Source organism: Natator depressus, chromosome 2 (genome assembly GCF_965152275.1).
Source record: "Natator depressus isolate rNatDep1 chromosome 2, rNatDep2.hap1, whole genome shotgun sequence".
NCBI classification, from domain to species: domain Eukaryota; kingdom Metazoa; phylum Chordata; order Testudines; family Cheloniidae; genus Natator; species Natator depressus.
Window position 1 is genome coordinate 176,864,426 of NC_134235.1, and position 16,012 is coordinate 176,880,437.

Consider the following 16,012-nt stretch of genomic DNA (forward strand, 5'->3'; position numbering starts at 1 on the left):
AATAGGATAATCATATTCAACAAATCATAATTTTTCCAGTGACACCTCACGTGACCTGACATGTAGAAACGGCGTCATAATTATGCCATAATCATATCATAATAATAATATCACTGTGAGGAATATGTGGTGCAGTGTCACAGCGGGGTCTCAGATCCTGGGCTCCAGCCTGAGCCCAAATGTCTATACTACAATTTTATAGCCCCGAAGCATGAGCTAGTAATAGCCATATTGCGCATCTCTTACTGCAGTGTAGATGTACCCTTAATCCATTGCCTTGCTTAAAGAGATTCTGAGCTATTAGATTTAATCACTTCAAGTTACGTTTGGGGCACTCCAGTTGCTTGTTCAGATTGCTTCAATACACAATGTTAATGGGTCACTATTCAGGCCAGTTAGCTTGCTGCCCTGCCTTTCCAACCAGATCAAATAGCTAATATAGCAGTATAGTTAATTACAGAAATATTGCCCTACAAAATTGCTTTCCTATTTCTATTTCTCTAACAAATAGGGCACCTCTTAGTCACTATTCAATGTCCCAGATGATACAAATAAAGTATCATCTTCATTGAACTGCATCCAGGCCATAAATGGCTGAAATATCCTGTTCAGATAATCATAGAAGTTTCCTCTGGCCTTAATCTGTCACACACACACACCCCATCTGACCTGCTGGATAACACAGGCCTTACACCTAGTGATTACTGCAAGTGAAATTGAAAATGGAAAGGAACTACTTCGTATCTGGTTCTCTTCTCATTTACATGGATGTAAAGCAGGAGTAACTCAACTGAAATAAAATGAGTTACACTGTAGTAAAACCAATGTGAGAGAAGAATCAATCCTAATTTAAAGCAAGACATAATCAAAAATGAAACACTTGACCCAGGAATGGTCCACTAAAGCAAATACATGTGGGGCCAGATCCTATTCCCATTGAATGGGAGAGCAGATCCTCAACATGCACCTTTGTCCTGAAACCATTTGCTTTCGAAGAACAAACACAGGAATTTGCCATGTCAATAAATATCCATCCCCATGAACTGCACAGTGAAACTTAATCACTGATGGACCCATTCACATCTCAAAATGCTCTCTTGTTGACATCGCTGTGCATGGCTTACTAAATTCAGCTCTTTCTGTAGACTTCCATCAAGCCTCTGATTCAGTGCACTGAGAATGTTTGTGGGTCTGCAGAGACAACTCTGCATTCTTAGAAATAGTGTAATTGATAGAGCTCTATAATGGAACAGAAGGCTGTGTTTGAGGCAGTGACAGATACACCACATGGTTTCCTGTCTCCATGGAAGTTCAGCAAGACTGCATTTTGTCACAGTTGATCAATATCTGCACTGACTGGTTGATTCATAAGTTTGAGGAGGCAGCTGCTGTCATTGAGCTGAATACCATTCTGCTTTCAGATTCTGACTGTGTTGATATTGTCTTGTTGGCTCGTCTGGTAAATCATTGCAGCTGATGGTGGATTTGGTTGAGCAAGAAGCAGCATGCATTTGTCTGGTTATTAATCAGAATAAAACAGTTCCTGGCCATTACCATCAAGCAGCCTCCAGCTCCAATATTAACTGTATAAATGGGACATTGAGTTGGTGGCAACGATCAAATACTTGGGCAGAATCATAGACAGTTCTGGAGGATGCTTGCAAAATGTAGATGCTCATATAACAGAAGATGCTGCCATATTTCAGGACCTTTTATGGCCTCTGTGGGGACATCGTGACATCAAGCTTGCAACAAAGCTGCAGATCTATAGAACCACAGTTATATAAACTCTGTATCAATGCTGCCTCCATCAGCACTGGCTTAGTTTCGGTAGCTGCCTTAGTACAGACATTGGAATGAAAGACCAATGAATTGCAAAGCATGTGCATCAAGAAATGCTGCACAGCTGGTGATCACATGGGCTCCAAAAAACCTTCAGTGGCATGATAAGATTGCCGGCGTTACGAACTGAATAACTAGCCAAACCACCATAAGGAGCTAGCCAGAGATCGATCTGGTTGATCCTTGATCTGCAAGGAGGCACGTCCCTTTGGGATTTGCCAGGATGATCCATTAGGTAATGAATGGTCACACGAGAGCTATTGAAATTTGTGTAGTGTGCATGCTGTCTCTCCCATGCAATGCATACTGGGAGTGATGCAGCCACTACTTTAATCTAATCTCAGTCCAGAAAGTATGTAGTTTACAACAGAATATTTACACTTATTTTTGCCATGCAGAAATGAACCAGTAGTCCGACTACTCCAGTATTCTGTCCTTGACAATGATCAATGGCAGATGCTTCACAGGAAGGCATTAGAACCCTCAAATCCTGCCTATCCAGTCCGCTAAGTGCAGTTTTGGCTATCAGGAGATCCAGGTCCTGCTGCAGACTTCCTGTGCGACACTGGGCAAGTCACATAACTTTTTTGTGGCTCAATTTTTCCCGGCTTGCAAAATGAGAATAATAATTACCTACCTCACTGGAACCTTATGAAAATTTTAATTCATTCATGTTTTTAAAGCACTTTGAGATCCACAGTGGAAGGTTGTCTACAAGTATAGTATAAAATTGTATTTCTTTATTATTACGCACCCAATTGTACAATACTATCATGGGGGGGGGGAGGGAAGAAAACTTCCTTACCTCTACTGGTAATTAATTTTTGAATACACTAATATGAAATTGAAAGTGTCCTCACTCCCTAAGTTTCAGGGTAACTAGAGTAAATGTCGTTTCTGTTCTTTTATTAAAAATAGTCTTCAATAAATATCAAGGGTGACAGCATATTATAAAGAGTCCTTTAAAAAGTCTGCAGTTATGGATAGTCCTCCACTTGTGGATTCTATTCTTGTCCAGATAAACGTTTCCAACTATTACTCTTGGCAAATTCTATGCAATATTAACTGCAGGGGCTCATACAGTAGGAGAGACCCGTTAATAAACTTGACAAGTATGGAGTTCTACTCTGGATCAGTTATATCAAATCCATTTATATAAAACAAATGCCAAATTAATTAGTTTTGAAAACTGCCTGCACACCTGAAAACAGCTAGATGTTTTCAGCAGGTATCCATTATGTATAGTATCCCTACAGGATTCTTACCTGATGATAATCAAAGGAATGAAATATACTGGGAAAGCAACCACAGTCATGTAGGGTATCCAGTAGGAGTCATCAGGCCAGATGGCCCAGCACTGCAGTTCCCCATTGGATAGCTGCCGTTTCTCAAATATAATCAGAGTCGGAATCGAAAACAGGAAAGAGAGGCTCCATGCCACCATGCTGAGAATTTTTGCCTGCCTTTCCAAACAGATTTTTGTTAGCATAGGTCCTGGCCCTTCTGTGATGTTTCTTTGGACATATATACATATATACATATATACATCAGCCTAAAGAAAAGATGAGTAGGGGGGAATTCTAATTTCCAGGCTGATGCTGAAAATGGAAGGAGCTTTTCAGCTAATTTTATGACTGAAATTTTTGATTTCTTTGTCACTTTTGTGACAGAAGTCAATTGATGAAGAAGTCAAGTGCTACGTCAAAGACCCAGGTTACTGGCAACAAGTCAGAAATATAAGCTTTGAGAAATACCACCTAGACAAAAAAGTTTCTTCGATGGTATGGACTTGTGCAGAAGTGCTCACTTGCCTGGGCAAAGCAAGGTTGAGGTCAACACCATGGCACGTCAGAAACAAAAGAAGCCTTCACCCCGCAGGTGGCAGAGGAAGGATGTTGTTATGACTTTAACCAGCACTGCAAGATGCAGATACTGGTGTTAATTTTGAGAGATTGGGCCAGCTAGTCAATGGCGCTACACTGACTTACAGCAGACAAGGATCTCACTTACTCAGAATGCTGGAGGATTGCAGGAAGGAAGTTCTATAGGAAAATCATATCTCATACTGCCTAGGCACTCACATATTTTGACAAGTGTTGTTCTAAATCCCCAGATGACTGATTGTATGCGGAAGTAGAAAATCCCATTACATTGTGCCCAGCAGGAGGCTATTTTTAAAATCTAATATCCTTGAAGCTCAATCGTTTCAAAAGAGCACTATAAAAGTAAATAGAAGCATTTAAAAAATGTTTGGAGGCCTCCAACATCAGCTATAATATTTACCCTTACTTTTAAATGTTACACATGATCAGCACAATCGAAGCTTGGTTATCTAAAGTGCTTTGAGGCAGATTTTCCACAAGCTCTGTTCTCCCTTCCAGAAAGTGACACATTTTAAGTAAAAGTGCTTCTAACTCACGACTGAGTAAGGACCTCCTCAGGATTTGGCACAGAGTTTGGGCTCAGATCCAAAAGAGACAGCGACTTCCTGAGTGAACACCCTCTGATTTCAAGGAGGTCACTCATGAATCCAGCCATCACTAGCTGATCCAAGCTTATCTGTTTCTTGCATACAAACATAATCCCCTGCTTTCCTTTAGCAGATTTGTTCTGAAATAAGGCACAGAGAATAAAAGCTTGAAAATTGAGTGGGTTTGTGTAGCGGTAAGCAGCCAATCATCTCTCTCCTGCACTTCACTACAAAGGTGAGATCTACCAGTGTTGATTAGAGCCTAGTATAGGACAGGTTGAGTATTTAAAAATAGCCTGGACGTTACTCAAAAATCACTCTGCTTTTACTACAGAATAAATCAGCCTCAAACAACCAGAGCAGGAGCTGTTCAGCCAGATTCAATAGCAGACTAATTTAGAGGGAAAAGTCTTAGACATGCCAGAGGCAGCAAATTATGTTCTCCACTAGTCTCTGAAACTCATTATTTAAAAACCAGAAACACGGAACCTAAATATGTATTTAAAGAAAACGGAGGCAAAAAACCTGTTGAGAAATTGGTCTAGGCTAGTAAGAGCTCATTCTGTTTACATGAACATAGAGAAAGCAGGGAACTATATTTGTCCTGATTCTCCACTGCTTTGCTCCTTGTGTTGTACAAAGGAGGTGTACAGTGCCATCAAATGCACTCTGCATTCACTTTGCACATACATAAATGACTATGAAAGGTGCAAGGCAGTGGAGAATCATCTGAGCTCCTGCATTTTAAAGGGTTTTCCTTTTATTGCCCCCTGTGTGTTTATTTAGGTACCTTTTAAAAATGCCAAACATCCAGTTTGGTAGAACATTTTCCACTAAAATGAAAACAAGCTGTAGGTGCTCCCCACACTGAAAGAAATCCCCAACCTTTATTTTGGTGCCTAGTTCCAGCACCCACGTTTTAAAATATTGTCCTTCGGCTGACCAGTGATCCAGCAAGTCTGTGCCTAGTCAAGTATCTTAACATCACAGGGCTTTCAGAAGCAGCACCATCTACAACCTGGATCTGCAGAAACATCTATGTAAAGTGTCTTAGACAAAGAAGAAACACCATTGTAACTGTTAATGTTTCACTTCCTTATATTCTCAGAAGACCTGCGCTCATACATTCATACAGGGTCTTTTGCAATGCCCTTATTTCCCAAAATAACAAGTATCTCTCCATTAACGTCTGAAGCATATAATTTCCTCTCAGTAGGAGTACAGTTTGCTGCCCTCCTGCTCTAAATTCAGAAGTATTGATATGTGGTTCAAGCTGTTCCTGAACAATGTTCTCCTGGGTCTAGAAAATAGAACAAGAATCCATCTTGTCTTGCCATGGGGAGTACTTCTGTGTTTCCTTTTAATGATGTAACTTACAGTGCCAACCTGTTTAGGAAATGTAATTAGTACAAACTGCTTTCTTGGTCATTTCTAGCAGCTTTCCCATCACAAGCACTGACTTCCAGATTTCCCCGGGGGTGCTCCACCCCCCAGGTCCCACCCTCACTCTGCACGGAGGCTCCTACTATAACCCGCACATTGTTGTAAGTGCCTCTTCCTGATGGACCCAGCTTTTCTGTCACTTGGAGACATATACTTAAAGCTGTGTGCAGCCACCTAGCACGTGGCTTGCTGTCTGCTGTGGACTGATGAGACTCCAGCCCCTAGATTCCTTGTGACCTCTTCAGTGCCAGATGCATGCATCTCCCATCTGTTGTCAGTTCTTTAGTGTGGGCCTCTGTGCAGGCGTATTTCTGTGTACTACAAAGCACAGGTGCAACAAAAGGTGCGGTCAAGTGCCACAGGGTCAACTGCACAGAACTGTTGGCTCATCACTTGTGATTGGGAGCCACAGATGGCAAATCACAGCACTGTTGGCAGAACTGGAGTTTCTGATTTGAGCTTTTACTGAATGTATGTATGTATTTATTGTTTTGGTAATGACTGGATTCCTAATCTTTGCATGAACCCCTGGAAAGGGGACTTGTTCACTTACAACATTCATCTCAAGACCTACAAGTCTCCCGATTACTCTTTTTCCTGGTAATGACTCCTGTGTTTGACAGAAGTGTGTTTTTGGCAGCACTTGAGAGGATCCTTCAGGGAAATTATAATATATATCCCCTGCAGTTGGTCCTTAATTAATACTGGATGACTTACTTTTGCACACTATGAGCCTCAAAGGCTAACGTTGAGGCTCATGGTGTGCACTTGGCAAGTCCAATGAGATTCTGATTGAGAAGGCGCAATGAGAGATGCTGCTAATACCTTTTCAACGCCAAGAGTCATAGTTAGTGTATTTCAGAAAGTTTTAGTGGCTTTCAGTAGCAACAGCTTGGGATGCAAACTAACATAATTGTTTGGGGGACAAGGGGTTATTCATGCATTCATTCTTTCCCAATCAGATGTTCAGGGGAGAGATGCTGGCAGGCTAGACACCAGCTGTTGCCCAGGCTACGGGCATTGGCTAAAAACTGACAAACTCATAGCTGGCGATCAGACCAGTTCATCTGTGTTAGTTTTGCTCAAAACAGGTATTAGTCTTGTAAGAATGTATTTAGGGTTTAGACTCTATGGAATGCTTGTAAATTGCTGCATGTGTTAATCTCATTTGTAATGTCAATGTTCCCTGCTATAATAAAATATGTAAGTTTTGCTTTCTAACTTTGAAATTGTTTGCTCTGAACTTGTGAACCCTGATCCCCCTCTCAACCTCTGAACCGCTCGGTCCCAGCCCAGAGCACCCTCCTGCACCCCTAATCCCTCATCCCCAACCCCACTGCAGATCCTGCACCCTCAACTGGAGCCCTCACCCCCCCCACACACACACCCCAACCCCCTGCCTCAGTCTGGAGCCCTCTCCCGCACCTTGAATTATTTCTGGCCTCACCCCCCGCAGCCGGAGCCCTCACACACTCCTGCACCCCATCTCCCAATTTTGTGAGCATTCAGGGCGCGTCATACAATTTCCATACCCAGATGTGGCCATCGGGCCAAAAGATTTGCCCACCCTGGTATATACGGTGACCATATTTCCCTATGCTGAGTATGGGACACCTGGGAAAATTACTCGTATTCAAGCAAGTTCAACAGAAATCCATCAGAAGTATGCAGTACAAGTGTTCAAATTAACATCAGTTTGACTGAGCCCCAGTTAAAAAGAAATACTGCATCATTGGATTCTTTTTATTTTCCTTCTTATCTTTAAGGCTTTAGGGTTCACGGGGGAGAGGTGACACACACATTCTCGTACACCCCTCTGACACGGGGGGGGGGAGGGGAGGGTGACCGACTGACCCAACCAGAGCTGCTTCCAGGCACAAGGGGGGAGTGATGACCTGGCCTGTGTCTTTGCAGAGCTCATCTTCTTTCCCCCACCCTCCGCTCCCCTGTGGCTGGAAGCAGCTTGACCCTTCCTGCTCGCACCGTGTTGAAAGGCAACTAACCCTTCCAGGCTGCTGCTGACCACCGACATAACCCAGCCGCCTCCTGTCCCCTGGCTACAGTGCGGGCAGGAAGGGGTTAAGACCGCATTGCGCACCAGGACCCCTGACTGCAGGGGCTTCAGCCAACCAGGCCAGAGAGGTGGCTCAGTGGGGAGGGTGCCTAGGCAATGGCACAGCCCCCCAGTTCCTGGGGTGAAGAGGGTGCCAAGCCCTTGCCCATGGGGCTGCTGTGGAGCTTGTAGGTTCCAGGGCATGAACAGGCTGGAAATCTCCCACCACTCCAGAGCTTAGCTGAGCTGCAGGGAAGCTTCCCCGTGCCAGTGCTGTGCAGCGCCCCGGACTGGAGGGTCTTGGGCTTTCCTGGGGTGCTGGCCCAGCCAGAGGCAGTGGGGGAAGGAAAGAGCCTGCCAGCCGGGGCTGGTTCTCCGCACAGTGCTGGGAGTGGGACACGCCCCTCTGGGAGGGCATATGGAGGAGCAACAGGGTTGGTGGGGGCGGGGAAAGGAGCTAAGCAGGGAGAGGACAGCAAGGGGGGGCACATAAAGGGTCGATGGGGGGGCAGCAGAGGTGACACGTAACCAGCTGCTGCCTGGCACCTGCCTGCACTAGCCAAACAATGCAGCTCGCAGCCAGTACCAGCCGGCAATGGGACTGGGGAGGCGGGGTCCCTGTTGACTGAGTTGCATGCGGGGGGGGGCTGCGCTGATGGAGCAGCGGGGGAGTGGCCGGACCTGCACACTGCATCTTCACTCTGTGTTGGGTTTACAATGGCTCCAGTGGCTCCCTGGAGCTGGGCCCATGCTCAGAAGGGGCCCCAGCCTGCTCTGCTTGCACTGTACCCCGAGACCCCGCTGGCTCCCCCCACCCAACAGTTGCTCCTCTCTGCCTGCCCGCCGGCTGGCTGAGGGCTCCTCTCTTCCCCCTGGCGGGACCCCAGTCTCTGCTTCCCACCACCTAAGGGGCCCCGCCTGGCTCCCCGGAGCTGAGCCACCTGGGACTGGTGCAGAAGCCTGACCAGTCTCAGCCAGGGTGTGTTGGTGGGTGGTGGGGAGACAGTGCAGAGGGCTTGGCTGGGCCCCTCCAGGCAAGTGTGTCTTGAGGGAGCCCGGCCGGGGCAGGTCCTGGCCTGGCGGATTGTGCCACTCTCAAGTGGCCAGAGCAATTCCCAGCCCTGGGACCAGCCCTGGCTGAGCTGCTGGCTCAGCCCGCAGACACAGTCGCCTCCCAGCAGGGCCGGTGAGTGCGGCCAGGAGGCAGGGCTTGGGGGAGTGGGTCTGTGGGGACTATGGGGGGTGCTGGGCTGTGAAGGGGCGGGGAGGATCTGTGTGTGTTGGGGCTCTAGGGAGTGGGGGATCCCATGGGGGGGTGCTGGGCAGTTGTGGTGGGGCTATGGGCAGGGGTGGTGTTGTGCAGGGCGCTGGGGGTAGGGGGAGGTGCGGGGCCGGGGGGGGGCTCTGGCTTGCTTTAACCTGTAAATAATTCTTAGTTAATACACGTCTAGCTAGTTTATAACAGGAATGCCTACAGGTGGTGTATTTGGGGTAAGTGACTGGTCTCTTGGGAATGGAAGCAACCTAAACATTGTGTGATGTTTGGTGTAAGTGACCATTCATCCATGGGTGGCCAGTGACATGGCCACTGGGGGAAGCTAACTCCCTTCCCCCACCCCTTCCCTGCAGGAGCCCAGAACACCCCCCCAGTGCCAGGCCACTGTGAAGCATGGCCGCAGCACGCCAGTCCCGCAGTGCTGGGTGGCCGGACACTGTGGTCTGAGCACCGGTGCGCAGCACGGCCCCAGTGTCAGCTGCCCTGAGTTCACCGCGGCAGGCCGACCAGCCCCAGCCAGCCTGGGCCAGGGCAGAGCACCGGCAACTGCAGGAGAGGCCTGGGGCGGAGCATGGGTGGGGCCATGCCAGGCTGTTTGGGGAGGCACAGCCTCTCCCAGCCTATGATACCTGTCACCCATGCATTCATCACTAAGTCCAGTTTGTCTGAGTGGCAAGATAGACTGCAGAGTCTAAAAGCACTAGATGCTTGTGTGGTTAAGAAACGTGAGTGGTAGTCCGGATTCAGTGGCTGGCTCTGCCAGACTTCCTCTGTAATTCTAGTCAAGTCGCTTGTCTGTGCCGCAGTCTCCTAATCTATAAAATAGGGATAATACTTTTTCTATGGTGTAAGGCTATCAATGAACATTTGTAAAGCATGTTGAGATCCTTGGATGTAAGGTACTATAAATATGCAACGGATTATCATAGCTATGCCCTTCCTGATTTCAGAGTGACAGTGCTGCTTTGTTGTTTGTGTGGTTTTGGGTGGAGCTCTGGCTCTGAACCCGCCCTAAGCTTCCGAGTTCAAGTCTGAATGTCTACACATCTATTTTTAGCACCACAGCGTTAGTCAGTAGACCCAGGCTCTGAGACTTGCTGCAGCAGGCTGCTGCTTGTTGTGTTGATGTACCATAAGTGACTTGCCGCAGCTCACAAGGAATTGAATCCAGAGCTCCCAAATCCCAGGACAAAATTGCTCTATTTTTTCCAAGCTGTCCTACTTTTCTTCCCTGATATTATTTTTGCTCTTGGTACATTGATGCTCAGGGGGGGGGGGGCGGGGGCATGGAAGGGGAAGGAGTTTTATCAAACCTTGCCCCTCCCTTTCCTGCAGAAGAAAGCTGGATATAACCCATTGCATTTTTATTTTTTTAGTCTGTCATTTAATCTGCTATACAGAGCCATTAGCCTCCTGGTTGGATTTTTGGAAACAAGGCAATAGTCACTTTATGTTAATGGATACCTTGATTATTTGTTCTGGGATGGAGGTTTGTGCTTGGTTTAAATTAAGAAGAGCCACGGCAGTAAGTTAAAACTTAACATGAACCAAAGATGTTCTCTTCACTAAATGATACAGAAAATGCATAACTGCTTATGTGCTGAGTTCTTCTACCATGTTCTAGCCCTTCATAACTGAAGAAGTTGGCAGTGTGAGCGAGGGACCTTTCCTTAATATCTATAAAATATCTTCCCTACTAATTATGAAGCCATCTCATAGGATTCAGTACTTAATTTGAAATTCAAAGCAATTCAAGACAAAGATTTGAACTAAATCTCTGATTAGAAGAATGATCCCAATAATATTACATTTGGTAAAGGGAGACTCACACCTGAGACCTGAACGTTAACTCTTATTTTATAGTAATTAAGATGAAATTTAATGCAGAATTATTTCATTGATACAACATGGCCATTGAGTTTCACTATCTTTTGTAGCTAAATATTTTTATAACTCTTGTCACCAACAAAATGAAACTTGCATAGTGCAGTTCAGGAGAAGTGGCAAATCTATGTTCCTGATTCTGTATTGTATTTCTGTATTTGGTCATGGCTCTGATTTTCAGGAAGCAAGCTAGCATGCAGGTAGCACCATTGAAGTCAAAGAGACTCTGGTTATCTACACTGCAATCACAGGGTGTAATTGCAGCATGTGTAGACATACCCAAGCTAGCTCAGGTACTGGAGCGGTGAAGAGGCAGCAGCATGTGCTTCAGTGCAGGCTAGAGACCTGACTAATTACCCGGGCTTCAGGGTGGGCTTGTACAGCCTGCACTAGTACCACAGCTAGCTAGATTAAAGCTAGCTCCGGCAAGTCTACGCCCTGGTCTACACTAGGAGTTGAGGTCGAATTTAGTAGCGTTGAATCGATTTAACCCTGCACCCATCCACACGACGAAGCCCTTTTTTTCGACTTATAGGGCTCTGAAAATCGATTTCCTTACTCCACCCCAGACAAGGGGATTAGCGCTGAAATCGGCCTTGCCGGGTTGAATTTGGGGTACTGTAGACGCAATTAGACAGTATTGGCCTCCGGGAGCTATCCCAGAATGCTCCATTGTGACCGCTTTGGACAGCACTCTCAACTCAGATGCACTGGCCAGGTAGACAGGAAAAGGCCTGCAAACTTTTGAATTTCAATTTCCTATTTGGCCAGCGTGGCAAGCTGCAGGTGAGTGCAGAGCTCATCAGCAGAGGTGACCATGATGGAGTCCCAGAATCGCAAAAGAGCTCCAGCATGGACCGAACGGGAGGTACGGGCTCTGATCACTGTATGGGGAGAGGAATCTGTGCTATCAGAACAGCCTCCCGGACCCGCCAGGTGAAGAAGGGACCTCTGGTGAGTGTACCTTTTAAAATAGTATACATAGTTTAAAAGCAAGCACGTTTAATGATTAATTTGCCCTGGCATTTGCAGCTCTCCTGGATGTACTCCCAAAGCCTTTGCAAAAGGTTTCTGGGAAGGGCAGCCTTATTCCATCCACCGTGGTAGGACACTTTACCACTCCAGGCCAGTAGCACGTACTCGGGAATCATTGTAGAACAAAGCATTGCAGTGTATGTTTGCTGGCGTTCAAACAACATCCGTTCTTTATCTCTCTGTGTTATCCTCAGGAGAGTGATATCATTCAGGGTCACCTGGTTGAAATAGGGTGCTTTTCTTAAATGGACATTCAGAGGTGCCCATTCCTGCTGGGTTGTTTGCCTGTGGCTGAACAGAAATGTTCCCCGCTGTTAGCCATGGGGAGGAGGGAGGGGCTAGCCACGTGGTAGGGGGAGACAAAATGTGATCTTGGAACGAAAGCACATGTGCTATGTATGTAATGTTACCAGCAAGGTTTACCGTGAAAGAGTGTACCCATTGTTCTAGAAAATGCGTCTTTTTAAATACCACTGTCCCTTTTTTTTCTCCACCAGCTGCATGTGTTTCAAGGATCACAGGATCTTTTCCTTCCCAGAGGCTAGTGAAGATTAGAAGGTGAAAAAAACGCACTCGCAATGAAATGTTCTCTGAGCTCATGCTGTCCTCCCACACTGACAGAGCACAGATGAATGCATGGAGGCAGACAATGTCAGAGTGCAGGAAAGCACAAAATGACCGGGAGGAGAGGTGGCGGGCTGAGAAGAGTAAGTGGCAGGCTGAAGAAAGGGCTGAAGCTGAAAGGGGCGGCAGCGTGATGAGAGGAGGCAGGATTCAATGCTGAGGCTGCTGGAGGATCAAACTAACATGCTCCAGCATATGGTTGAGCTGCAGGAAAGGCAGCTGGAGCACAGACCGCTGCTACAGCCCCTGTGTAACCAACCGCCTTCCTCCCCAAGTTCCATAGCCTCCTCACCCAGACGCCCAAGAACGTGGTGGGGGGACCTCTGGCCACGCAGCCACTCCACCCCAAAGGATTGCCCAAGCAACAGAAGGCTGGCATTCAATAAGTTTTAACTTTTTAAACTTTTAAAGTGCTGTGTGGCCTTGTCCTTCCCTCCTTCACCACCCCTCCCGGTGCTTCTCTCCTCCACCACCCCTCCTGGGCTACCTTGGCAGTTATCCCCCTATTTGTGTGATGAATTAATAAAGAATGCATGAATGTGAAGCAACAATGACTTTATTGCCTCTGCGAGGGGTGATCGAAGGAGGAGGGGAGGGTGGTTAGCTTACATGGAAGTAGAGTGAACCAAGGGGCAAGGGGTTTCATCAGGGAGAAACACACAGAACTTTCACACTGTAGCCTGGCCAGTCATGAAACTGGTTTCCAAAGCTTCTCTGATGCGCACTGCGCCCTCCTGTGCTCTTCTAACCACCCTGGTGTCTGGCTGCGCGTAACCAGCGGCCAGGCAATTTGCCTCAACCTCCCACCCCACCATAAACGTCTCCCCCTTACGCGCACAGCAAGCAGTAATAACAGTGGGAATATTGGTTTCGCTGAGGTCTAACCGAGTCAGTAAACTGCGCCAGCGCGCTTTTAAACGTCCAAATGCACATTCTACCACCATTCTGCACTTGCTCAGCCTATAGTTGAACAGCTCCTGACTACTGTCCTGACTGCCTGTGTACGGCTTCATGAGCCATGGCATTAAGGGGTAGGCTGGGTCCCCAAGGATAACTATAGGCATTTTAACATCCCCAGTGGTTATTTTCTGGTCTGGGAATAAAGTCCCTTCCTGCAGCTTTTGAAACAGACCAGAGTTCCTGAAGATGCGAGCATCGTGTACCTTTCCCGGCCATCCCACGTTGATGTTGGTGAAACGTCCCTTGTGATCCACCAGTGCTTGCAGCACTATTGAAAAGTACCCTGGTGGTTTATGTACTCGCCGGCTTGGTGCTCCAGTGCCAAGATAGGGATATGGGTTCCGTCTATGGCTCCACCACAGTTAGGGAATTCCATTGCAGCAAAGCCATCCACTATGACCTGCACATTTCCCAGGGTCACTACCCTTGATATCAACAGATCTTTGATTGGCGTCTGCACAGAAAAAAGGCACAGAACGATTGTCTGCCGTTGCTCTGACTTTTGTAGATGGGATTATTGGGAAGACTTTGTTATGGGTTCTGGTTCTATTCTCACTGGACTATTTTTTTTTAATACCTGCAATCCAGTCATTCCGAGGGCCACGAAAGAGTGCTCTTTAGACACAGGTGTGGACCATATGTGCACTTTTCATTGTCGTGGTTTGATTTCATTCTTATCTGGCATGATTACTACTTTACCAAACACCAATTTCCTATCAACTTTCTTTATACATTTAGGGCCTGATGCAAAGCCGAGTGCAGTCACTAGGAGTCTTTTTCCACTGAGCTGTGGATGGGACCTCTTTTCTCCCAGTCTAGAAAACAGTACCTCCCTCCTCCCATTAGCACTTTTACATACACATTTTTGTGACAAACCAGAACCCCTGATCTTGCAGATAGGAAGCTGTTTTCTTGCAGCAGTGCAGGCATGCATTTAGGGATATTAGTCTTTTAAAAGGTTTTAGCAGAAGAGCACTGAAGACTCATTCTACTCCAGTGTAATATAAATAGGTCTGTGATGACACCTGGGAACAGGGAAGTGGCACAAATTTATACTCCCAGATAAGCCTCCATTAAGCTGTCAAATTGGCACCTGTGTCCATCACAGCTAGTGGAGTGTCTTTTTAGATCAAGGACCAAATTCAAGCCTAGTCCAAACAGATGTTGTATTGAATTCAATGGAGTTGTACCAGCTTACTCCAGGGCTGAATTTGCCCTCAAGAGAAGTCTTTAGTCTAAATGGAAACTCAATTATTGACCCTCATCTTGCATTTGCATATCAAAGTAATGAAAACTGCTGGTCTTAACTCTACCCCTCACCCCAGTCCATATCCCCCTTCCCAGACAATACCTGTGATGGCTAACTGTGTCACAAAAAAGGTCATTCGCGATTTCCTCTTCCTCTTCCAGGTAGAGAGCAGCACACTGGAGTTTCCAGCAACTGTGACAATAAAGAAAATCCAAAGAGTAACCAGCTGTTCTGTCTGCATGGGGGGAAAAGAAACCACGCAAATGGATCAGTGAAAGTGACTTGGTTAAACAAGGTGATGCAGACTTAGCTATAACAAGCAGGATGGGAATTAATACAATGGGATTTAAACATGCGTTGACAATTGATTTGTCACTTAATCCAAAAAGTCTATTTTTCATCAGAAAATGTTAAAATGCAGCAGTGTTTTTTTTAAAAAAACAGAACAGTGAAGTCCTGGTTTTAATTTGATAGCAGCTAAGTGTGTGGGGCGGGAGTAATAATTTCACAAAGCCATCAGAAGTACATCATCAAGTATCACTGAAATGTTTTAGCGTAGCAGCTGTGTTAGGCTGTATTCTCAAAAAGAAAAGGAGTACTTGTGGCACCTGAGAGACTAACAAATTTATCTGAGCATACACTGTAGCTCACAAAAGCTTATGCTCAAATAAATTTGTTAGTGTCTAAGGTGCCACAAGTACTCCTTTTCACTGAAATGGGAAGCAACCTTCAGTTTTCTTATGTTGCTCTAGTGGACCATTAAGTCTGTCTGACTACAGAAAAGAAATTTCCTTGAAGAAACTAGGGAAATAAAATGCTTTGCTTTCTAACCCAAGCAAGTATGGGTCATGCAAGTACATCATAAAAATCAACTAATTATGTAAGAGGCGGGCACTAAGTCTAAAAAAAGAACATTGCCTATGGTACTAGTGGAATCTTGCTGTTCAGCTAAATACATAATGGCAAAATGCCTCCAAGAGGTAGTATGTGTAAAAATAATAGAAATGAAAGAAAGGTTATTCAAACCTTTCAATACCTCAGAGATTGAGCAACAAAAGTGACGGAAGGGTGAGGGAGACAGAAATGCTTGTGTATGCAAGCTGTTTTTTTTTTAAACCCATTTTCTCATGCTGAGATATGGATACAATTTCTGCACCCACCCCCACTTTTTAGTAA

General features: G+C 46.0%; 1 protein-coding gene across 1 annotated transcript in view; it reads right to left on the reverse strand.

The window, feature by feature from the left end:
• The window catches only part of NPSR1 (neuropeptide S receptor 1), a 42,343-nt gene extending 27,266 nt beyond the window's left edge, over positions 1-15,077 (reverse strand). Inside the window, exons 1-2 of the mRNA XM_074943523.1 lie at positions 14,908-15,077; positions 3,108-3,356 (exon numbers count right to left, since the gene is read on the reverse strand). Coding sequence (XP_074799624.1) covers positions 3,108-3,356; positions 14,908-15,077 — 419 coding nt within the window. The remainder of the gene's footprint in view (positions 1-3,107; positions 3,357-14,907) is intronic.
• Positions 15,078-16,012: the final 935 nt, after the last annotated feature.